At 36.8% G+C, this 24,947-nt stretch overlaps 1 protein-coding gene across 1 annotated transcript; it reads left to right on the top strand.

Annotated features, from left to right (window-relative positions):
* The first annotated feature begins 17,939 nt into the window (after window positions 1–17,939).
* LOC134531222 (fas-associated death domain protein) lies at window positions 17,940–18,873 on the top strand. The gene has a single exon (XM_063366894.1). It carries the CDS (start codon window positions 18,040–18,042, stop codon window positions 18,775–18,777), a length of 738 nt encoding a protein of 245 aa, XP_063222964.1. The 5' UTR covers window positions 17,940–18,039; the 3' UTR covers window positions 18,778–18,873.
* The last annotated feature ends 6,074 nt before the right edge of the window (window positions 18,874–24,947 follow it).

Below are 24,947 nucleotides of genomic sequence, written 5' to 3'. Positions count from 1 at the left end.
TACACATAAAATAGTATATATTTCATTTCCAGCGATGAAGCTGTACTAATATCACCTTGACAAGCTTAGATGATCTAGGGAGAGATAAAGTAAATATATTAACAAAAAAAGTCGACTAAAATTCATTTACAAACAAAATACTTAACATTCCTTCGATTACATATTTTTCTCAATTTAATAAATGAGAGAACACAAACATTTGCTTAAATCACTATTTATCAATTTTAAACTCTCTTGTACATCAGGAAAAAATATATTGTATCATTCATTATTAGTTGTAATGTAAAAAATGCAAAACAGTTTCTTTGTGGGATGTGGAATGCTCACTCACGACCGAAAAAAAGAGGGGCTTCGCTGTAACTCAAGGGGAGGGGGGGAAACCATCTTGAAAGTTGAAGTTTCTCATATATTTGGATGTATAGCAATCAAGTAAGTAATAACATTTGGTGGTATAATATCCGTCTGATTAAAGTTTATTTGCTAACATGAATTCACAAATTAAACGAATCTCTGAGTACATTTGCTTATCTTTTTAAAAAACAAATGCACAGATTGATTGTTTTATCATGAATAACCAGGAGCACACTAAAAAAACAAACGAAATTCTCGCCAATAATAACCAACAGCACACAAACAATAAAAAAAAAACCATGTGTCAGTAATAACATGCAGCATGCGGAGAAAATCACCAAAATATTGTCAAGAATAACCATCAGTACATGTAGAATACCAATAAAGTCTTGACATGAAAAAGGCTGAAGTGCACGGAGAAAATCATCAAATGCTCGTCAGGTAAAAAAAGCAGAAGCACATGAAAAAAAACCAACAATATTATAACACAGTAATGTTGAAGCACACGTAGAAATCTATCGAAATTTCATGTGAAAAAATAGGAGCACTCAGAAAAAACTATCAGGGAGAAGATTAAAAACTCATAAATTATCAATTTTTTTAAAAAAGTTCAATTTAAATCCTGCTAGAACTCTCATGTTGCTTAAGCAAAGAGTTCACAAGCCGAATTGTGCCAGAACTCTCATGTTGCTTAAGCAAAGAGTTCACAAGTTGACTTGTGCTAGAACTCTCATGTTGCTTAAGCAAAGAGTTCACAAGCTGACTTGTTTACTCTTTGCTTAAGCAACATGAGAGTTTGGGCAGGATTTAAATTGAACTTTTTTAAAAAAATTGATAATTTATGAGTTTTTAATCTTCTCCCTGATAGTTTTCTCTGAGTGCTCCTATTTTTTCACATGAAATTTCGATAGATTTCTACGTGTGCTTCAACATTACTGTGTTATAATATTGTTGGTTTTTTTTCATGTGCTTCTGCTTTTTTTACCTGACGAGCATTTGATGATTTTCTCCGTGCACTTCAGCCTTTTTCATGTCAAGACTTTATTGGTATTCTACATGTACTGATGGTTATTCTTGACAATATTTTGGTGATTTTCTCCGCATGCTGCATGTTATTACTGACACATGGTTTTTTTTTTATTGTTTGTGTGCTGTTGGTTATTATTGGCGAGAATTTCGTTTGTTTTTTTAGTGTGCTCCTGGTTATTCATGATAAAACAATCAATCTGTGCATTTGTTTTTTAAAAAGATAAGCAAATGTACTCAGAGATTCGTTTAATTTGTGAATTCATGTTAGCAAATAAACTTTAATCAGACGGATATTATACCACCAAATGTTATTACTTACTTGATTACTATACATCCAAATATATGAGAAACTTCAACTTTCAAGATGGTTTCCCCCCCTCCCCTTGAGTTACAGCGAAGCCCCTCTTTTTTTCGATCGTGAGTGAGCATTCCACATCCCACAAAGAAACTGTTTTGCATTTTTTACATTACAACTAATAATGAATGATACAATATATTTTTTCCTGATGTACAAGAGAGTTTAAAATTGATAAATAGTGATTTAAGCAAATGTTTGTGTTCTCTCATTTATTAAATTGAGAAAAATATGTAATCGAAGGAATGTTAAGTATTTTGTTTGTAAATGAATTTTAGTCGACTTTTTTTGTTAATATATTTACTTTATCTCTCCCTAGATCATCTAAGCTTGTCAAGGTGATATTAGTACAGCTTCATCGCTGGAAATGAAATATATACTATTTTATGTGTACAATCTTTTCTCTCTGTCAAGGAGGCGGCACGAGTCTAAGAACGAAGTGTGTGCCTTTTTTGTTTCTCTTCATGTGATGTATTACTTTGTTCCATAATGAAGGAATGAATGATCCTTTCTTTCTAAATCTAGCATTCTGTGATAGCATTCGCAGAATTGTGACTGAAAGGGCTGTCAATTGCGTGGTGATTTTCGTGAAATATGCAGTGTTTTATATTATTCAATTATTTTGAAATGCATTATTTTAATGTGTTTCACCGTCCTATGTTTACTGTTTCAGGAGGTCTACCTAGTCAGAGGTGAATCTGCATTAGTGAAGCGAGATAATTGCAATGCTTGCTAACGCTTCTAGTGCAGATTCATCTCTAAGCGCAGGGGCTTGGACTGGCGTGCAGTCATCTCGTATTGCATATGTTAGGTGTGGGATTTGTGTGGTATCCAGACATCAGACCTATGGTTTGGGGAAAATGAAGATAATTGCGTAATAAAATCTTCTCGCATGCAAGGACTTGCACATGATATTTCATCTCTAAAATTAACTTTGAATTTTTTTTAATATTTAGCTCCTTTTCATAAACAGATGTAAGTCTTGAGTGGTTTTCAAAATATCGTACTTACTTCTGAAGCCATGCAGGGTGTATGTATGTATGTATGTATGTATGTGTGTGTAAATAAGCAAGTGTCTGTATTTCATGTGCAATTTTTTCATAAACAAATTAGCATCTTTAGTAGTTATTTTAATCAATATTTCTAACCTGAAGCTTCGCACTTCGTATGTGCGGTCTCCTACCATGTAAATAATGCCTTGTGTAATAACAATTTTTTGAGGGGTGTGGGGTGTGTGTTTGCTTAGTTAAACTGTTGCTGTTTTTTGATGGATAAAAGTATTAATTCTGAGTCGTTGAAGGTAACAAGGGCATTCCAGAGGCAATCCGTCAGCCCAATCATAGTAAAGAATCAAGTGTTGTCCGCTCGTTTTGTAGTATGGTTTCTGGTACCATCCAATCTACACAAAATTTAAATATTATGTGTTTTAATATGTTGCCTTTGTAAATAAAAGTACATTATTTGGGCAAGTATGTATTTCATCTCAGTGCACGCATGCGCACGCATGTGTGTGTGTGTGTGTGTGGTAGGATGGTTAAGCCTAACATGTAAATAAAACCTGTATGAGATAATATAATTTTTAATTTCTAGATGCAGTAACAGCATCCTAGGATGAAATTTCTACCGTAAGGTTTAAGGGAAGTATATTTTTTTTTTGGTCTTACAGAATTTTAGCGTAATGGTGAAGCAGCATCATTGTAAAAGGGGAAGAGAGGGAGATGTTTTATTTGACCAATGAAAAGAAAGCTTAAGGTAAGTCTCCTTAAATGTTTGTGAAAAGGGTTTGTTCCTGGAACATCAGCAAAATGTGTCATTCTGTGGATGTTCAACTGATTGTTCGCAATGAAATGCTAAATATTTATAAACGAATGTTGGTCATAATAAATGTAGAATAAATTGTTAATGTTTTAGTTTTGTAATGTGTTCTTACTTTTAATAAATGTATTAAACATACCCGATTTTTTTTATTTCCTTGCATTACTAGTATTACCATTTAGCTACCTGTCTACCCGAGTGTCAGATTGGCGCCACGAAGTCGGTGACTAACGGGCCTGTTGTAGCATGCGCGTCATGACTGCAGCTCGAGTGCTTCGTGATGACACTTTGACGAGCTGTTGGTGGCAGGCTCAGACATTCATGAGCGCCTCATGGCGCCACAAAGTCGCGGACTAATGTACCAGTTGTGACATGCACGGTCAAGTCTATTGTTTGGGTCCCCTGGACACTGTGAGATGACATTCCTGAGTGATGAGTCACGATGCAGGCAGTGCCTCGCGCCCTAATCTCTAATCACCTAGGTCATTCGTGGTTTTACCCGAGTGTGGTTTCCCATGTTTGGCTGTCAGGTTACATTTCTACCACCACCACTCACAGACCTGCTACGACATGCACATGAGTCATGCTGGGTTTTTCCGAAGACAATGGTACTTCCATGTACTACATTCCTATTGGTGGATACAACAGAAATACTCTGTTCCTAATGTTTTTCCAAGAACAGGCAGGTCCGAGGCTATAAAAGGCCAGGATTAACTGTCGGAGCTTCATTGTGTTCTTGGAGTTTGAGTGAGCTAGTTCGTGTGTGAGTTTCGCTGCTACCACGATTCCTACAGCCACCGATACATCATCTTCTGCAGCTCCACTTCATCGTTTTCTGAGGTATGCTACATGTTTCGTTAATATTTTTATGTTTCTCAGCTTTTTCGTAGGTTATCTGATAGCTAGTTTTTTCTCTGTACACTTATGTATGGGTAACCAGGAATTGTTTAGCTTAAACTTTTAACAGTACTTTAAATATTCTAGCATTTTTGAGTTGTGCATTATTGTAGTTTTGAGGTTATGTAATCAATCATTTTGAGTTAACATTGAATACTTTTTCAGCTTTAACTTTTATGAGTAGGTACTTTAAATATTCTACCATTTTTAGGATTGTACATGAAGGAATAGCTTTGAGGTTATGTTTGCAACTTTTTTTATTTAGTAACATTACTAGTAGTTTAGGTTAGTAAGCTTGAGTGCTAGAGCTTTAAGGTTATGTTTGTAACTTTTTTATTTAGTTACATTGCTATCAGTTTAGGTTAATAAGCTTGAGGGATAGAGTTTTGAGGTTATGTTTGCAACTTTTTCGTGTTAACATCTAGCTACATTGTATTCTTAATTCTTTTGTTATAGTTCTCCGTGCGTCGAGCTACCGTTGTGTGTTCCGTACGTTGAGACCAGTCTACCGAGTGTCGTGATGATGGCGTCTACCGTTCAGAAATGCCGTTTCTGCTCTGCTACATTCACGGCAGGCCACAACCGCTACCGGCACGAGCGTCAGTGTGCTGAGAACCAGCATCATGACCACCAACAGTGCCACCTATGTGGAAAGATGGTCGCACGCAGCGATAAGATGCAGCAGCACCTTGCATCATGTGCTGGAGCTGTCGCTACGACATCAGGCATGCGGTGTAGCTTCTGCTACAAGGCCTTCGCCCGTGCTGATTTTGCAAGACGCCATGAGAAGTCGGCTTGCGGTCTTAACCCAAACCGCATATCACATACCTGCGACAACTGTGCTAAGGAGTTCGCCAGGGCTGATAAGTTAAAAGCCCACATCAAGGTATGCAAGGGGCCTGCTCCGCCTCCAACAAAGAAGCAGAGGATGGTAGCAGTTAAGCCTGCAGTTACGCCCAAGCCTTCGACCAGCCGAACAAAGGTGGTGACCGGGACTGGTTTGGCCAATACCCACGGCTTCATCACCGCCGAAGTGGGTTTCAAGGGTAACTTGAAGACGTACGTGGCAGAAAATACGTCAAGTTCTGCCAAGGATATTTGTACGTACCTGGACTCCATCAAGAACAAAATAATCAACCAACTTGTGGAGGAGATTGAAGAGAACGGACCTCTCAAATTCAATATCGTGCTCGAGTGCGCCTACAAAAAACCCGTAGATGCCTGTGAAGACAAGAGGGCCTTCAAAACCATGAATGTCCCCCTCTACGCAGTTCATGAGGTGGAGGAGGCAGTTACCGAGTCCATCTCTAAGATCTGCAAGGAGGAGGAAGACTACATGGGTAAGGGGTCCGGATGGACTTTGTCGGCCGTTAAGCGACTACAGTTGAGAATCAACAAGCTCGATCCACTCCGTGCCAGCTCCTACATCGAATTACCTACTTCCATCAAAGACAAATACGCAGTGATAAATCCGCAAAACCTCGAAGACCACATGTGCTTTAAGTGGTCGATTCTTGTGAAGTACGTGGAAGGTGAGCATCCTGAACGTGTCAACCAGCGCTACCATGACTTGGAGGGGAAGTTCAACTTCAACAACACTGACTTCCCTACTCCAATCAAGCAAATACCACTGTTTGAAAAACAGAACCCCGGAGTCTCCATCAACATCTACAGTATCGACGAGAATCTGAATGTTGTTCCTGCACGAGTCGCTCCTGAAGAAAAAGAACATCATTTCGATCTTCTGCTCTTGGTCAATGACGATTCATCCCATTTCACCTACATCACTAATTTTTCTGCTCTGGTTCGGTCCCAAATCACTACACATCATGATGCTATTCATGTTTGTAAAAGATGCTTCAAGCATTACGATGATCGGGGTAGGGTTAGCGGGCTCACTGGTCTTCAGTGTTTGGAAAAACACCGTGAGCTCTGCAAACAGCATGCTGCTGTTAGGATGGAGATGCCATCGCCCGATCAAAACGGCCAGCCACCTGTTCTGAAGTTCAAAAACTTCCATCACAGTGATAAGATGCCCATCGTGGTATATTGCGACTTTGAAGCTATTCTAGAGAAAATCCATACATGTCACCCGAATACTGACGAGTCATACACGCTGCAGTACCAAAAGCATAAAGCATACAGCTACTGTATTTACGTGAAAGCTGATAATACCATCATTCCTGCACACCTCACTTCAGCACTTCCATCAGAGCCTGAATTGTATCGCGGTTGTGACGCAGAGGATAAGTTCATATCCCGCATTGTGGAGATTGGACATGACGTACAGAAAATATTTTCTACGTCTGTTCCTATGACTCCGCTCACACATGCACAAAACACTGCTTTTCTGCAAGCAAGGTGTTGTTGCTACTGTGGAGGAAAGTTCGGAGGAACTGTAAAGAAAGTTCGTGACCACAATCACTTCACCGGCGAATTTATTGGGCCTGCATGTAATGACTGCAACCTTCTCAGGCGCAGACCGAAAAAGTTGATTGTGTTCTTCCACAACCTGGCATACGATCAGAACTTCATTATCAGGAAGTTGGGGTATGATAGTAAAGACATCTTCATCATTCCGAATTCAGAGGAGAAGCTGATAACTTTTTCCAAGAAGTTACATGATAAGTTCAGCATTCAGTTTGTCGATACATTCCGTTTTATGAGTCGGGGTCTTGCTTCGCTCGCTGAGTTCTTGCCTGCAGACAAGTTTATAAGTACTACTGAGTTTTTCGCGCCTGATGAGTTGGAGTTGGTTACCCGCAAGGGTGTCTTCCCGTAGGATTTTGTGGATTCTTTTGCTCGACTAGATGATACTCGTCTTCCATCCATCGATGATTTCTACAATAGTCTGACTGATTCCATGATTTCAGAGATGGAGTACGCTCATGCAGTGAAAGTCTGGGACAAGTTTCAGTGTGCTACTTTGGGGGAGTACGCTGACTTGTATCTAAAGACAGATGTCCTGATTTTGGCGGATGTATTCGAGAATTTCCGTTCCATATGTTTGGAGACATACAGCCTAGATCCGTCTCACTATGTTTCTTGTCCAGGGTTCGCTTTCGATGCGATGCTTCGAACCACAGGCGTACAGCTAGAGCTTCTTACCGATTATGATATGTACATGTTTGTGGAGGCTGGTATTAGGGGGGGAGTAGCGCAAAGCATTAAACGTCATTGCGTAGCCAATAACTCCTACATACCTGAGACATATGATGCATCCAAGCCATCCACATTCCTGGAGTACATTGATGCAAATAATTTGTACGGGTGGGCGATGTCTCTGCCGCTTCCAATTCGGCATTTCCAATGGGCAGACACATCAATTGATGTCGTGTCTGTCCCAGATGATTCTCCTACAGGCTACATTATTGAGTGTGATGTGGAGTACCCTCCCGAGCTCCATGAAAGTCATAAAGACCTGCCATTTCTCCCCATAAATCAGTGTCCGCCCGGCTCAAATCAATCAAAGTTGATGACAACACTTGAAAATAAAGAGCACTACATTGTCCACTACAAAAACCTCCAGCAAGCGGTATCTCATGGGCTGAGAGTGACTAAGATACATCGAGTCCTGCAGTTTGAGCAGTCGGCATGGTTGGAGCCCTATATTCGGCTGAATACCAACAAGCGGAAAGCAGCAGCCAACGAGTTCGAGAAGGAGTTCTTTAAGCTCGCTGTGAACTCGACATTTGGTAAACTGATGGAAAATAAAAGGCGGAGGCTCAAAATGGAGTTGGTGTGCTCTGAGAAGAGGTTCAAGAAGTTGGTGTGTCGTCCGTCCTTCAAGGACCGTACAATGTACGAACCGAATTTGTCTCTAGTCCACCTTAATCACGAGACCATCATTTTCGACAAGCCGATCTATGCCGGACTGGCCGTACTAGATCTTTCAAAGACTCTCATGTACGACTTCCACTACAATACCATGAAACCCCGTTACCATGACAATATTCACCTGATGTATATGGATACAGACAGTTTTGTGTATGAGATCCAGACAACAGACTTTTACTCAGACCTCAAAGCCGACCCTACACTGATGGCTAAATTCGACACCAGCTGCTACCCTTCCGACCACCCATGCTTCTCCCCCATCAACAAGAAAGTTGTCGGTAAATTCAAAGATGAATGTGGGGGAGAAGTGATGGAGGAGTTTGTAAGCCTACGGGCCAAACTCTACGCCTACAGGTGTGGTGGTAAGAGCGAGAAAAAGGCCAAGGGCATCCAGCGATGTGTGGTCAAAAACCACATAACATTCGATGACTACCTGGAAGCCCTGCAAGACCACCGCACAATGAGGGCAGGCGTTAGAGCAATTCGCTCCCATCAGCACATACTCTATACTGAGTACAGCAATAAGCTGGCCATAACGTGGGAGGACGACAAACGGCTGATCTGCGAAGATGGTATCCACACAGTACCCCACGGATATGTTGGAGGCGGCGAATAATTTTTTTTCTGTAAATAGTTTTTGATTTAAATAGTTTGGCAGTTTGGTAGTTGTTTCCATTTGTTGTATAGTTTTTCTGTTTTTGCTGTACAGTTTATGTTTTTGATTTATAGTTTCCATTTTTGTTGTAAAGTTTCAGTTTTTTTATGTGTAGTTTTTGTTTTTGCTCCATTTTTGTTGTGTAAAATATGTTCTTAATTTAATAAATACAATTTTACCTACATATTGTTTATTATTTTTAATATAGAACCTATATCCCACGAGGTACTGATACTTATAAATGTCTTACAGAATGGTGAAATGTAATTATACACAAACATTAAAATATCTGCTTCCATGCAGCTTTTAAAACACGAGTACGCAAACATGAACTTGTTTATAAAAGTGAAATTGAACGCAGACATTACAAATATCTGCTTCCGTGCAGCTTTAAAACACGAGTACGCAAACATGAACTTGTTTATAAAAGTGAAATTGAACGCAGACATTAAAAATATCTGCTTCCATGCAGCTTTTAAACACATGTACGCAAACATGAACTTGTTTATAAAAGTGAAATTGAACGCAGACATTAAAAATATCTGCTTCCATGCAGCTTTAAAACACGTGTATGCAAACATGAGAAGAGATTATTACTTGTGAGTTAGGACTCTGAAAATTTTTTGGCCAGCTAAGATGGAGTAATAAATGTTTTTTTTAAATTATCATTACTTTAACTAACGCATCCACAACGATAGTATTGATAACATATATTTTAGTTAAAACCTATAAGTGATAAGACTTTAAGAAAAAACTGTCGGTTACAACAACAAAATGACTGTGGATTTTGTGGATTTTGTGGATTCTGTGGATTTTGGTCTATAAGGTTCATAACAATGTTGGTAGAGAATTGTAACTCGACCTTACATACACTAACATACTTTATAAACCTACAGCCGATGACGACATCCATCAGATGAAATCAAGATGGCAGTCTCCACTAAATAAGATGGTCCCTCCAGCAGACAACGATGGTATATTTTTTTTCCTGATTTTCTAAGTTAATAATTATGATTTTCCAAGATGGTGGATGTAATGAAAAATTGTAACATGAATGAGTGGGGTGTTCGATGACGATGCCATTGTAACAGAGAGGTGGGGGTGCTAGATGATGTACTTGTAATTTAGAGGAGTGGGGTGTTCGATACGTAGGTTTTTAATTAAAATTTTATTAAATAATATTTTTTTAATTTTATTTTAAAATTTTGATTATTTAATTTTTTAAAATTTAAATTTTTTTTCATTAAAATCGGATAATAAATAAAGATTTTCAAGATGGCGGACGAAACTCAAAATAGAGGAATGTTGTAGAAAACAAAATGGCCACCGGACTTGATGTAATCCAAGATGGTCGCCGGAAGTGACGTAATCCAAGATGGTCGCAGGAAGGGACGCAATCTAAGATGGCCGCCGGAAGTGACGCAATCTAAGATGGCCGACGGAAGTGAAGTAATCCAAGATGGCCGCCGGAAGTGACGTCATCCAAGATGGCCGCTGGAAGTGACGTCATCCAAGATGGCCGCCTCGAATCCCCGAATCCCCCTCCCCCCTCCCCTGTCCCCATATGAACCAAATACACCTACTATCATGTGGTATTACATTAACTTAAAATACTTGATACACACAAGAAAAAAAATTGCATTCAACCTCAAACAAATGTTATAGAAATAAAAAAATAATATACCTATATACAATACACTAACATATTATAATAGAAAATTCCTACTTGTATGTTGCACAGGAAACCGGTATTAACATAATGAACAGCAATGAGACTTGACCTGTGCTCGTATTGTGATGTACTTTTCTCCTTATTTAATGCTATAGTAAGTATATATGGCTGGTGCTTGTTTTTTGGACATTTGCAAGAAAAAAATGTGCGCTTGAAAACCCTCAAAAGACATGTAACAATTTTATGTTATAATTAATGTCTTTTTCTTCTTAAACACACATATACTAATTTACAGAGGGTCTAAATATGAAACAATGCAGTCTTAATACAATTTCATCATATAGCTTTATAATCGACATATTGTTTTCCATTTCACACAAGCTCAACATAAATGAGACTGGACTAGAATCGGCTGTCCTCACTAAACAAAAAACTTGTCTGACCAGCCTAAATTAAGTGAGATGGTGGTGTAGTAGTGGAATATAAATGGGAATGAAACAAATGTGCAATGAGAAATACTCTTTAACATTGCAATGTCACTTTCCCTAATTGAAAGACTTATTGTATCAGACAAGAGCTCAAATTGATCCAGCTTCCCTAACATTGAGTGGCCAGTGACTTGCTGAAGATACAATAGTGGCAGTCCATAAAAAATCTGGTTTCCTTAATTTTTTCTATAGATAGCATGTTAATCTACCTAAAGTTCGTGGATTAAGCTAGGTTTTATATTTGTATTTTAATACTACCAAATTGACTAAATAGCCTAAGGATAAAACAACAAATACAATATGGCAATAGTATATAGGGTCTCTAAAATCCAAATTTTCAAAGTAAATACACAAAATAATATTAACACAACAGTACTTCCACACAAACTATATTCAAATGAGATCACAAATTTATTGTAAACAAATAATATAAATAATTTTGTAATATGCAGTACAAAATTTTAAAATAATATGAATGGCGAGTTATACTTTGTACAAAATAGAAGGTAGCTAGTTTGGCCTAACTCGTCAACAATGAAGTCATTAGAGATAGAGAAACTTATTCAAACAGACAATAGGGTTTTGGATTGTAACTTCTATGATCTATGTTATGAAACCAGCCAAGAATGCACCTGAAGTAAGTTAAGAACCATATATAACCATAATCAGAAAGCCACACCAGGTCAAACCAGGTTCTTTCCATTTGAATACTTAACAATAGAGGCAAAGATGCAAAGGGGTATTTTCAATAACAAATAACAACGTAGTCTGAGAAGTAGACTTTAATAAAAAAAAACTATATATATATATATATATATAAAAATAATATATACAATACATGAAACTTTTAACTGACTCTCTATGCAGATGTTCTTGGAGATTTTTGCTGAAAAAAAAAGAAGAAAAAACAATTATTTTTAACTTGTTTCAGGTCAATTATGACATGTATGTGAGATTTATAACATGTAGACACTAAGTTGTTACATTATTTATTTTTAAATTACCATGCAAACAGAAAAAAAAAGTTTCTGATGCCAATGATAAATTTCAAAACTGAAAGCATCTTAAAATGGACAAATTGGTATTGCAACCTATGCATTTTTTTTTTCAAACTTATTAAGCAGGAATACTTCTTCACTGGGAATTTCTTAACATGCTATTTACATTCCTAATAATCAATTTAATGGTGTCTGGTTAATGCAAAGAGGCCCATGACATTGTATAATAACACATTTTAAGCAAAGTTTTAAAAGAAAACTTAAATTTAAATCCTAATGATTTCCTAATAAGTGTCTGTGTGAACAGTGCCTGTGATGTTACATCATTACAATTCAGCCCATGTTTTTGTGCAACAATACTCTAAAATTTCTAGTAATTTTTTGAGCAGATTCTCAATATTATCCTGTGTAGTGCACATTTAATGTTTATTTTCATTATTTAAATTGCTACCACTACATAACTATACACATGTAATCTAATAAATCATCATTTAATGTGTTTCCTTTATTGTCATATAATGGATGGAATTAGGTTTTGTCAAACTCTCCAAATCAAACATACTTGGTTACTACCATAATTTAGCATAAGAAAAACTAATTTAAATAGAAAAACCAATGATGCTTATGCTTAGTACAACACAACTCGAAGACTTGTACCTTCTCTGCGGTAAAGGACAAAATTTATTTCAATTATTTTGCGCTGCAATTCCAGCCCACCAATAAAATGAAACCGCTGTCTAATTATATGTGTAGGCCTAGTGCATTCACTTACAATAAATTACATTTATGACAAGCCAGATATAATAGCAGGCTTTATTAAATTTCCGTTAATAGTAATACGTAGGCCTACAACATACGATGTAAGTACTACAGAGTGCAGAACATAACATAATAAAAATAATTACTTAACCAGTAGAATTGTAAATTATTTAATTAAACACTTCAATATTTATATTAAAATAAACACAACATAATTAATTTATGTGTTGTGCACAGTAAATAAACATTAATTACCCTTAACATATTATAGGTTATGAAATATATTTACTTAAGTATATTATAAAAGCCCCAAGGTGATAACTGAATAAAATAAATTGGTTTAATCAAATGCTATTAAAACCAAAATATTTAGGAACCTATAAGCCTATATTTGTGTGATTTTTAACTAAAGATAATAAATAACCCAAACATTAGCATTCGTGTTCTACAGTCAACGACCATATATAGCTACAGTAAGTAGAAAACTTGTTAGATGCTTTCGCAATTTTATTAAATCACGAATATCCTGTTAATGCATCACATAAATTAAAAAATCAGACTGAAAACAGCGCACATATAAATATGGCACGGGAATGTTTGAGCATAATAAGCATACCGACAAAAAAAGACATTCCTTAACCTACAGCTTTACACATTTCGAAGACGCATAAAAGAATGTTTCTATACCGGTACTTGCTTAAGTGCGAAAGTAAAAACAAACAAAAAGTAAACTAACATGAAATAAATAATGTTAAAACTTACAATTTATTCACCACATATAAAAATCCAAGTACCAAAATACTGCACCAAAACAAGAAATAATACACAAAGACAAAGATTTCTAAACTTCAGTGCTAACAAGCATGATGGGAAGTATCAATATAATGTCTCAGATACATTTCAGAATCAACCACAATGTAATATTGCCAAACGAATCTTGCTGAAATGTATCTAAAACTTCATTTATAGACATGAGTACTATGTGTCCAATGAAATGTTTATGAAATATTCCAGAAACATGACAGATGAAATGTAATCTATTCGAAACATAGTAATGTTACTGCAATATCACAGACATGTTACTGAAACATTGTGTGCTGTATGGGAACATTGCCCCACTTCCAGTGATTTTAACCAAAAATGTTGATACTGATACCCAATAAAGCAGTTTCAAGAAAAGGCTTTTTTACTCTTTATAGGAATAAACTTTAGGACCATTCCTCTAGTGATATTATTCAGACAGCATTAAGAATAATAATTTTGATTGACTGATTACATGCAACAAATTTTAAAACCCATCATATCGATGGTGTTATGCAGTACCGTAAGGGCCCTATCACCAAAATGTAATTTATTCAGAACAGAAAAACTTCCTCAAAAATCACAATTTTATGATAAAAATCTCAAAATATTTCATTATGAAATTTAATTGTATTGTATTTTTATAAGACATGACATATTCCACACACAATTACTAATGTCAAAAAAATAATAGAAACAAACTATATAATGTCGATAAAGCCCTTACTGCTTGCAAGATTACCTTGAATAGTTGATAGTGACCAAAATATTTTTTTACATGGCCCTTTCTGCACGAAAGGTTTTTTTTAACTTTGTTAAAATTTTATGAATTACCCCACTGTATTTTCTAAAAAATTAAGAACAATAACATTTAGAATATTGGAAATTTTAAGAACAGGCACTTAAATTTATATCAACATTCCTTTATCAATGAAACAATGTTCTTTTAATTAAATAGATTAAAAACATTCACATTTGCATAATTAAACTATCATCTGTTTTACAATATTGAATCACTCAAGAAACATACAATTATTATGAACATTTCAACTGAAACAAATTTCAGGCTAATACACATAAGTATACATTGACTTAACATCTTACAATACAAAAAAAAAATTAATTACAATTACTCATCAGAATCTTCCTCATGGGTCTCTGGTAGACAGTCTCTTACAGAAGCTTTCCAGGGTATCTTCTGGTACTCATCCCAGCACCGCTGCGGTATAATGTTGCGTTCACACAATTGCCACAAATCCTTATATTTCTCAGCTGAAATTGGACGTCTGGCCTTGTGAAGTTGCTTTAGCTCACAGTCTTCTTCTTGTCGTGGTCTTCCTCTTCCTTTATGGGGGCCAATGGTCACAGTTTGAGATTCGCTGCCTTCTTGGAATGAATATTTGATGTCAACTGTTTCAAACGTCTTCATAAATTTCACTTGATGTATCTCCTGAAACTTTATCTTGTCTCCTGATGTATGTTCTTTCCTTTGTGTGGGGAAAAACTTCTTTTCAATTGGTTTCCAATCTTTGAAGTCTGAGTACTTCATGACATACACAGTGTATGGTCCATGTGATGTTCTAGCATTTTCTATCCATGTAGGCCATTCGGATGGAGCCCATACCACTTTGTGCTGCGTTCTATTACACCGTGAAATGAATCTACAGGCATATATGTGTGTCCTGGGAGAAGGTAATTTATTGTTATGCTTGTGAGTGTAGGTGCATTTTGCAAAGTATAAGCTATCATACTCAATATAACATGATTCTTGTTTTGCCCCGGACAACTGTCACAGTAGAGTGACAGTGTGTTCACACTTTTTTCCAAGTCGACTTTGTTTATGTACATGTGGAGCATAGATGCTATTTCATTGCAACCTCGGTTGCCATCGCTTTCCCCCCACACATAGCAATAAACCTTTCTGGTATGGTTTTCATACACAGTAAAGTTGTATACAGAATACTTTCTACTGTAATATAGCAACATGTTGTCACCATGTGGTGTGTTTAACACCTTTTGCAAGTCAAAACTAGCACATAAAAATCCTTCAGTGCCACTTAATTTCTGATCGTTCGTAAAATGCATTTTTGTTGCCTCTTTTTCTTTAATGTGGTCTTCAAACTTTTCAGTAGAAATACCACTGTGTTCCAAACGTCCTTGTTCTTCTGCCAAACATACAACACATTTGTCCTTTTTCGGAATGTGTATTCCAATGTTGTAGAATTCCTTCCAAACATTCTTGAACACCCCAGCTTTAGCAAAGGGGATCATTTTTTCCTGACAGTCTTTCTTATAAAGCCTATACACATTTTCTTGGCTCTTGTACTCAATTGGTATGTAGGTTTTTGTGGAAGAACTACGGCAGTAGTGTGATGGCACTGCTGGCAATTTCTGGATGAATGTGTGTATGTCTTTTGTAATAGTAGTAGGTGTTTTGTTTGCAGGTTCTTTCTTGCCCCGTTCATCTGGTTTAGCTCTGCTTATGCCAGTCTTGTTTTCCCATGTATAGCGCACAGTTTTTGCAGAGATGTTCAATGTTTTCACGAAAAATTTCAAACAAACATTTATTCGTCTTCCCTTAGATGGGAAAGAATAACACCTTGTTTCCCTTTGCTTTGATTTGTCAGAAGTCCATCTCCTTTTATTTTGTACCTGAGCTGCACAAGACAGTATCCAATCCCTTTGCTTACTCCTGTCGCGAAGACTCCAATACTGTTGAAATAACTGTTGTCTCTCATCTTCGGTAAAGCTTTCTGAACATTTATTGGGACATTTTCCTTTAGAACAGGGATTGGGTTGCATGTTTTTTCCACTCACAAACAATCCTTTGTCATTCGCATAGGGCTCACCACTGTTTCGTTGCCTTTTTCGTCTCTCACGTCCCCTTTCTTCTTTACTTTGCCTTTTTCTGCCAATAGCTATTTCACTTTCCATGTCATTGTGATTACTAGCATTTCCATCAGAATCTGATGCGTTGTCTCCATTTTGTGCGCCTATAGAATCACTGATGTTGCCTTCGTTATCTAATGTTCCATTCTCATTTGCAACCACAGTGTCACCACGCTCACTACCAAACGTACACATTTCATCGACACGTTCGTTCAATACCAATTCACTATTACATACTTTTTCAGTGATATTGTCACTTGGCATGTTACTTGCAAAATAATTTTCGGCTGTGGCATTTGTATTTTCGGACACACTATAAACATTAGTATCATGGTATTCATCTTTTCTGTCCGTTACTGTCACAAACCCATCAAATATTATCTCGGCATTATCTATATCGTTGCTGGTAAGTACCACTGAAGATTGTACCACATTAACGTCAACATTTCGGTTGTCTCTATTTAAAACAGAACCCTCACCTTCAAAAACACTATTGCTAATTGGCACATTTGCAAGACGTTTCTTAACCTCTAAACCAGGCTTGGAGGTATCATCACACACTGACTGTACAATATTACCTGTGTTACTTATCGAATTATTTTCATCTTCTTGATTTAACACAAGATTAACTAATAAGCGACCTCTACTAAAGTCGGACATTTCTGCAACAACACAATCTCATTTACAGCAAATGACAGCAAACAATATTGTGTATACAAGCCATTCAAAGTCATAGAATAAGATAAAGAAATGGGCTGTGTTAAACAACTTCTACAGAACTAATATAAATAATGAATCTTTATTTATAAAACGGAATATACCTCCTAAACAAACTTTGACAGTGCCCTCAACAAAGGTGATAAGGTCTTTACTGCACGATAGACAAAATAAAACTGTGTTGATAGTGCCCTTTAAATTTTCCATATCTCTTACGTTATTGAGGCTACGATAACGCCCTTACTGTCAATCTATTCAGCTTGGAAAATCCTGAAAAACGATACCAAAATGTCAAAATTGAAAATTTGGTTGATAAGGCCCTTACTGCATAACACTATCGATATATGCAAAATATTTGATGGAAACCCAAGCCACACAAACGCTGTGCTAGTGACATTTTGATGATGCCATAATCCTTCAGCTTTTACACAACATACTGAAAGAAGTCCCATTGTTTTCCTTATTGCAGTTGGGGTTGGCAAACATAGTATTCATTTGTGCCTTTAATGTGGATTTCGCATAAGCTTTACTTCAATGAGATTCCGCATGGAGCGCTGAAACTCGTCCTGTCTTTTACATTGGACAACCTGTTTAATGCCTTACCGCTTCTATGGGTGTAACAATAGAGTGGGTGTAACTAGAGGTGATGCTGCTGAAATATTATTTATTGGCCCTAGTCTTTTCTAGTTATGCAAATATAATTGCCGTTGGGTTATAGTTATTAATTAAAAAAATACCGAGAAGCCTTTTTGTCATTGCAGTGACTGACAGTGTTTATGATGACTCGCTATGAAGAAATTCGTGACGAAGTGGTCTGCCATGCAGATTCCATACCAAACAAGTTGGATGAGTTTAAAATCGCGTATCAGCTTCTAATCAACTCAAATCGGGTAACTAGCAAAATAAGAACTTTTAAAGATCTAATTACTGTGTTAGAAAAAAGGTTCTGCTTATCAGAAGATAACATTGAAATATTGTACTACATCACTAGCAGGTTAAATTTGAAGTCACTGCTGTTAAAGGTAAGAGCGTATGAAGCAAATAGCTCTAGGAAATACGTTGCTAGCAGTGTAAGGGACGAATTTCAAAACGGCCACAAATTCATCCGCCTTGAAACACTTGCCTCAGTGAAACAATTAGCAGCCATCCCACCACAGCCAGACTACAATCTTCACTCGTTCAACCCACGTCATGGAGCGTGGAGCAGTGGTCCGACTGCTCCTGCCTATGGTCCTCGAATACCACCAGAAGCATTCGAACTTATTAGTGAAGAAATCGGAAGTGCTTGGAAACAATTTGCCCGACTCATTTCAGTGAAGGAAGGCGAAATAGATGAGTTAATTTCAAGAGAAGATATGAGCATCAAATTTAAACTTATAAAATGTTTGGAGTTATTCGAAGGACGAACACAATATTTCAAAGTCAGAAGTGCATTGCAGAAAGCTTTGTGTAATGTCCGGAGAAATGATGTGGCAGAAATAACTGATCAGGTTCTAATCAATGCTGGATTTTAAGTGGGTTCTGCAATATTTTTGTAATGTTGAGAGAGATTTTCTTAACCATGTAAAATTTACACTTTTAATTATAGTTCTGCTTGTAACCATGGAAAAGAGTTGATTAGTTGGATTCAACAATTATGTAAAACTATGCAGCCTATTATTTGGTAAATATGTAGAGTACCTAGCAGTATTTGCGAAAAAAAAAAAAAAAAACAGGTTGAATATCTGAAAATACTTTTATTAGGCCCCTATATGCTCTTTCACTTCCTCTTTTCATTAAACCCGGCGGAGATAAGAAATTCCAAATACTTTAGGAGATATCAAATTTTTTAATTTTCATAGTTGGGTGATATTTGTTAAAAAAAAATTCAAAAATTCTTAAAATACTTTTATTCTATGCTCTTTAACTTCAACTTTACATTAATTAAACCCGGCGGAGATAAGAAATTCCAAATACTTTAGGAGATATCAAATTTTTTAATTTTCATCACAATACCTGTTTACGAGTATGAAATTTTTTTTCTTGCGGCGTTCACCATGTTTACCCGCCTCTAACTTAGGTGATTTTTTAACATTTCAAATTTTAATGTTTTATTTGTTATTTGGATATTGTTGTGCAAGTAATAAGTAAAAAAAAAATTTATGTGAGTTCCTACTGTTCATCCTTTGTCCCGGTTTGTTAGGTCAGGTCAGTTACATTCTAAATACTTTAAAACTAAACCACCATTAAAATTAATTCATATTATTTTTAAGTCTGCTTTGTTTGAAAGTATTTATAATGTAACTGACCTGACCTAATCGACCATTTTAATTAATTAGGCATTCACGAACACACGGCAAAATAATAAAAATTTTGGCGGTCAAATGATAGCACAGGTCTTGTATTGCAAAATAAAAACGGCGATATCTCCTAAAGTATTTGGAATTTCTTATCTCCGCCGGGTTTAATGAAAATAGGAAGTGAAAGAGCATATAATAAAAGTATTTTCAGATTTTTAACATTTTTTTTCGCAAATACCGCTACACTACATATTTACCGATGGATTCAACAATTATATAAAACTATGCAGCCTATTATTTTAATAATTTTGAACCTCATAATTTTGAAACCATGAATAAAGAGCAAATAAAATTGTAGGTGACTTGTGTTTATAAAGTGATTTATGTGATACTATAGTTTAGAAGACTTAATATTTTGCTGCTTTTTCAAAAGTAATAAAGTAAAAAATCCAAAATTTTGTTTGTTTACTTCTTAGCATGTTTTCAAATTATTCTATAGGAGGGCACTGTGATACTTAAAAGAGTAGTTTACAGTTTTAGTGAGTGGTTTGGATGTTCTGTTGGGTTAGCTACTTTAAAATTTTTTTTAGAAATAGTGTGGGTACATTAGCTTCAATTAAAATTCGTAATTTATAACCAACCGCTAAAATTAGTGTATTTTTTAATTTTCTTAAATTATTTTTAGTGTACTAAAATAACCTAAACAAACATAGGTTCAATTAAGTACTATAAAATAGTAAAGATGTTTGTTTGGTTAAATTCAGATGTACACTCAGGGGAGATGTTCCCTTCCACCATTTGCCAAAATCCTAAAATAATCATTTCCACCAACAAATGAAAAAAAAAATTTGAAAGCAAACAGTGAGCAAAATGGTTCTACCCTCCAACCCCCTTCCCATGAAATGAAATTCTGCCTGTACTCCTGGTTAAGTTGGCTACATTTTAAAAAATTTCTTGGTTATTCTTCACTTTCCATTTAAATTATAATTAATTTTTTTGTTGTAGCTAACTTACCCAATCATCCATATAAAATATTTTAAATGTTAACCTAACCCAATCGACCATTATGACTATCGGTGTTTGCAACATTATGACTATATCGGTGTTTGCAAAATATCAACCTGAAGTAACCACTCGTTAAAATAGTTAAGTACTGATAGACTACTTGAAGTATCATAACACCCTTTTAGAGAATGATTGTAGACCATGTATGGAAGTAAAAGAAAATGTATTTGGAAATTAATTTTATATATATATATATATATAAAATAGTCCCTCCAAGAAAACTACCATTTCATTACCAAACAATATTCTTACTACAGTTTTGTGGAAAAAGATGGAACTTTAGTGGCAGATTGGCCACTCTACATGGATTGCCAAATTCCAGGTTATTTTCAGGTTTTCAAGGCTCTGAATCTAAAAATTCAAGGTTTTACTTACGTTAAGTCCCACTGCAATACTACTATGACAGAGTTAATAAATTTAACAAGCCAGTTTCATTATTGTTGCCATACATATTAATACAAAACAACTGTAAAAAAATTTGTTAGGAATGATTTTTGTCGCTATACATATTCATATAAAATAAGCCACAAAAACATTAGGAGTAAAACAGTCAGCTTAATTTATTTTGTAAAAATGTAATAAATTGAAGAGTTAATAGTGAAAAGTATATTTTGGGACATACTGACCTTTGTATCTGATGAGCTCCGTTGTCAGAAAATTTAGATTAATGTTCGTTTTACACCATCTAAAAATGTTTTTCATTTCACAACACAAAAACTTAAAATATTTCAGTCACTTACTACTTCGAAGGAATATAATATTCAGTTATAAACAACTAACATACACACACTATATTGTTCAATAAAATGTTTTACTAATATGTTACAAGTTTGCAGCACTACTACTACAACCTTTAGTCTTTTACAGTGGTTTAATGTGTTAATCAATTCTACCTCTTTCTTGGTTTCACTGAGCAGTTTAACTTCTTTTGTCTCTAACTCCCTCATCTCTCTAGCACGGTGTTTCTTCTCACTTGCTGCATTTAATTGCAACTGTTCATTTTTCCTTTGCTCCTCCATGCTGTCCACATAACGAGCATGAGCATTTCGAGCTGCTTGTAGCAAAGGATTAGTGATTTTGACTGCTTGAACTCCTCCTGCTGTTGTCAGTGCGTCATACACTTGTCTTAAGGCAACCAAACTTTCTTCCTTATGATTTTCCAAAAGACATTCAGTGTTCACTGAAAATCCACGTTCGAGAAATGCGTTTCCATGAGACATGATCAAAACTATTTTCACAAATACCATAAAATTTGAAAATGATTCACTGGAAGTTAGAATTATTTCAGTCCAAAATTCATCCAATGCTGTTTCACTTCGAAAAGATTTCATTTTCTCAAAACAAGTTTGGTTATTACACAGTCTCTTGTATTCTTCTTTCATACGGTCAGCTGACAAACCAGACATTAAGTTCTTTTCAACCATAACTTCCAGACTATTTGCCATTCTTTGTTCAGCAACAATTTTGCTTTTGGCGATTATTGATGGGTTCAAGCACAAAACTGCCTTAGTTGAAGAAAACAATCTGACATTCTTTGAAGAACTGTAATATTTGCAGCTCTGAAACACCACTAACTTTTTTAAGTTCATTCTTGGTGCTGAAACCCACGCCAATTTTTTTCACACAGATAAGGTTCTGGCTCTGCTGGATATCCACTTTGCTCACCCAGGTAAAAGTTTGAAGAACATCATTTTTTACAACACGCTCTAAAAATGAACGGACTAATGATGTAAGCTCTTCATGTAAAAATGGAACCATAGGAGCATTTGTTTGGAATTCACTTAGGAATGGTTCAATTGCACTAGCAACAAAAACAAAAAAAGCTAGCTTCGGTGCAAGTAGTCTGTCTTTCATAGCAGAAAATACAGTGGCAAAGCTGTTCAAAGAATTTAGAAGAGCATTTTTGTCCTTCACTTCCCGGTATAATACACTACACCCTGATCCTCAGTGTAAGGGACGGCTTTACCGGCACTCAAATCCTTCCGGATTTGAATACACAACGGATCTTCCTGCTGACATTGACGAATGATAAGAAAAGACTCGGGAAATACTTTACACACAGCGGCGCAAATCGGCTTTGTTTCAGCCGTAGACGAAACACGTGTATCAAACTCATCCGGGGAGAACATTCGCGAAAGCGCATCAGCCACCACAATATCACTACCCTTAATGTGATGTAATTTAAATTTAAAGCGAGACAACCTCAACACCCAGCGCCCGAGCCTACCGAGCTGGTTCGGATGGTTAAAGAGCTAGCTGAGCGCCTGATTGTCCGTGAATAAATCAAATTCGTGACAATCAAGATAAGACGCGAACTTCTCGACGCCAAACCAACACGCTAAGGCTTCCTTCTCGTATGTACCCAGACATCGTTCCCTGTCTGTGAGTGTTCTACTGGCATAGGCGATAGGGCGTAACCTATCGTTTTCAATATGCCCAAGTACGGCACCTACAGCGATGCTTGATGCATCTACCTGCAGGGCAAACCTGCGTTGAAAATCAGGCAGAACCAAGACAGGGGGAGAAGACACCAAAGCCTTAAGGCCGTCAAAGGCCTTCCATTGAGCGTTGCCCCACTCAAAAACAACATTCTTTTTACACAGTTTATTAAGCGGACTACAGACCGCAGCGTAATCGGGAATGAAGCGAACGTAATATCCCGTCATGCCCAGAAATCTTTGAACTCCTCTGACGTTCCTAGGAGGAGGGAAATTTACAATAGGGGAGACTTTATCGGGATCCATGATAAGTTTACCTTTAGAAATAATGTAACCCAAAAATTTAACGTAGTCTTTTCCCAAGTGAATCTTATCGGGATTTACTGTTAAATTAGCGGCTCTGAGGCGATCAAACACCTGACACAAATGTTCTTTATGCTGCTCCAGATTAGCACTGTAGACGATAATATCATCAATGTAATTAAAGACATATTTATACTTCAAGTCGCCTAGAATGTGATCTAGCACTCGGCTCATGGCCTGGCTACCAAAAGACACACCCATAGGCACTCGATTAAATTGAAATTGCCCCCAAGGGGTAGAAAATGCAGTGTATTTGCGACAATCAGGATGCAAGAGACATTGGTGGAAGCTAGCATTTAAATCAATAACAGAGAATATGGCAGGATTTCCGAGGTGTTGGAGGGCGCTCTCTACGGTTGGCAACTCGTAGCCGTCCTCTTTAATCTTATCGTTAAGCTCTTTGTAATTATGAACCAGCCTAAATTCTCCAGCCTCCTTTTTAGGAACTAAAAAGGAAGGCGAACTAAAATCGGAAACAGAGGGAGCAATAACTCCTGCATCTAAGAGACGATCGATGATATTTTTCAATTTTTGCAACTTGGGGGGTGAGATTTTATGTCCCTTTGCCCTGACGGGAGTCGTGTCCTTAAGATAGAATTTATAGGGCATGACATCACACCTGCCTATTCGGCTGGTAATTACGTCAGAATACGTATTCATGACGTCAGCCATAACAGCTTCCCTATTGATGATGTTAGAATTGTCGGAGCACGACATGAAAATAGGCGCGGAGTCTTGATGAATGAGTCTAATTTTTTTAGATGGATGAAAGCCGAATACAATTTCCTGATTAGCGACGTCTAACAAACATCAAGTTTTTCCCAGAAAATCTAATCCCAAAATGAGCGGGTGACATAACCCCGGAACTACATTAAATCGCCAATTCCATGAGAAACCCGCAATTTTTAAGTGAAGTTCAACTTCAACGTCAGAATGAACAATCACGCCGTTGGCGACACAAATGTTTACGTCAGAGCCAGTGCATACACGGTTTTGCAAATGAGGATATTTGATGCAACATGCATCGAACAAATCAGAGCTAATAAAGAACGGGTAGCACCAGAATCTATTAAGGTCAGAATAATTTCCCCAAACAGACTAACGTGTACAAAATTATTAAACAATTGATGAGCGGGTTTCCTCATGCGACGACCGTGGCGACCACTCGCATGCCCGGTCAGGGCCCGTTTCCCGGACATTGACTTCTGTAATGCCCCTTACGTTTACAACGGAAACATTTCCGCTGTTCGCGGCTCATGGCGGGCTGCGTGCACTCAGACACCGCATGGCCGAAAGTATAGCAGTTGGCACACCTGGGACGATTAGAGAACGGGCCGGGCGCATTAGCCAACTCAGGACGTCTGCCGGCGGCAAGACTCGCCCCGACAGAGGGATCACTAACACTAGCCGCGCACTCAACGTGTTTCGTTGCACGCATAGCGCGAGCGGGTTCAGAGCTGACCTGTGCCGCGGACTGAACATTAGGCAATTTGACTTTAGAATTAGATACAAAGCTACCTGGCGTAGGCATGGTGTGAA

This window comes from Bacillus rossius, chromosome 3 (genome assembly GCF_032445375.1).
Source record: "Bacillus rossius redtenbacheri isolate Brsri chromosome 3, Brsri_v3, whole genome shotgun sequence".
Classification (NCBI taxonomy): domain Eukaryota; kingdom Metazoa; phylum Arthropoda; class Insecta; order Phasmatodea; family Bacillidae; genus Bacillus; species Bacillus rossius.
The sequence above is the reverse complement of the archived record's forward strand: the minus strand, read 5'-3'. Positions and strand labels throughout refer to the sequence as shown.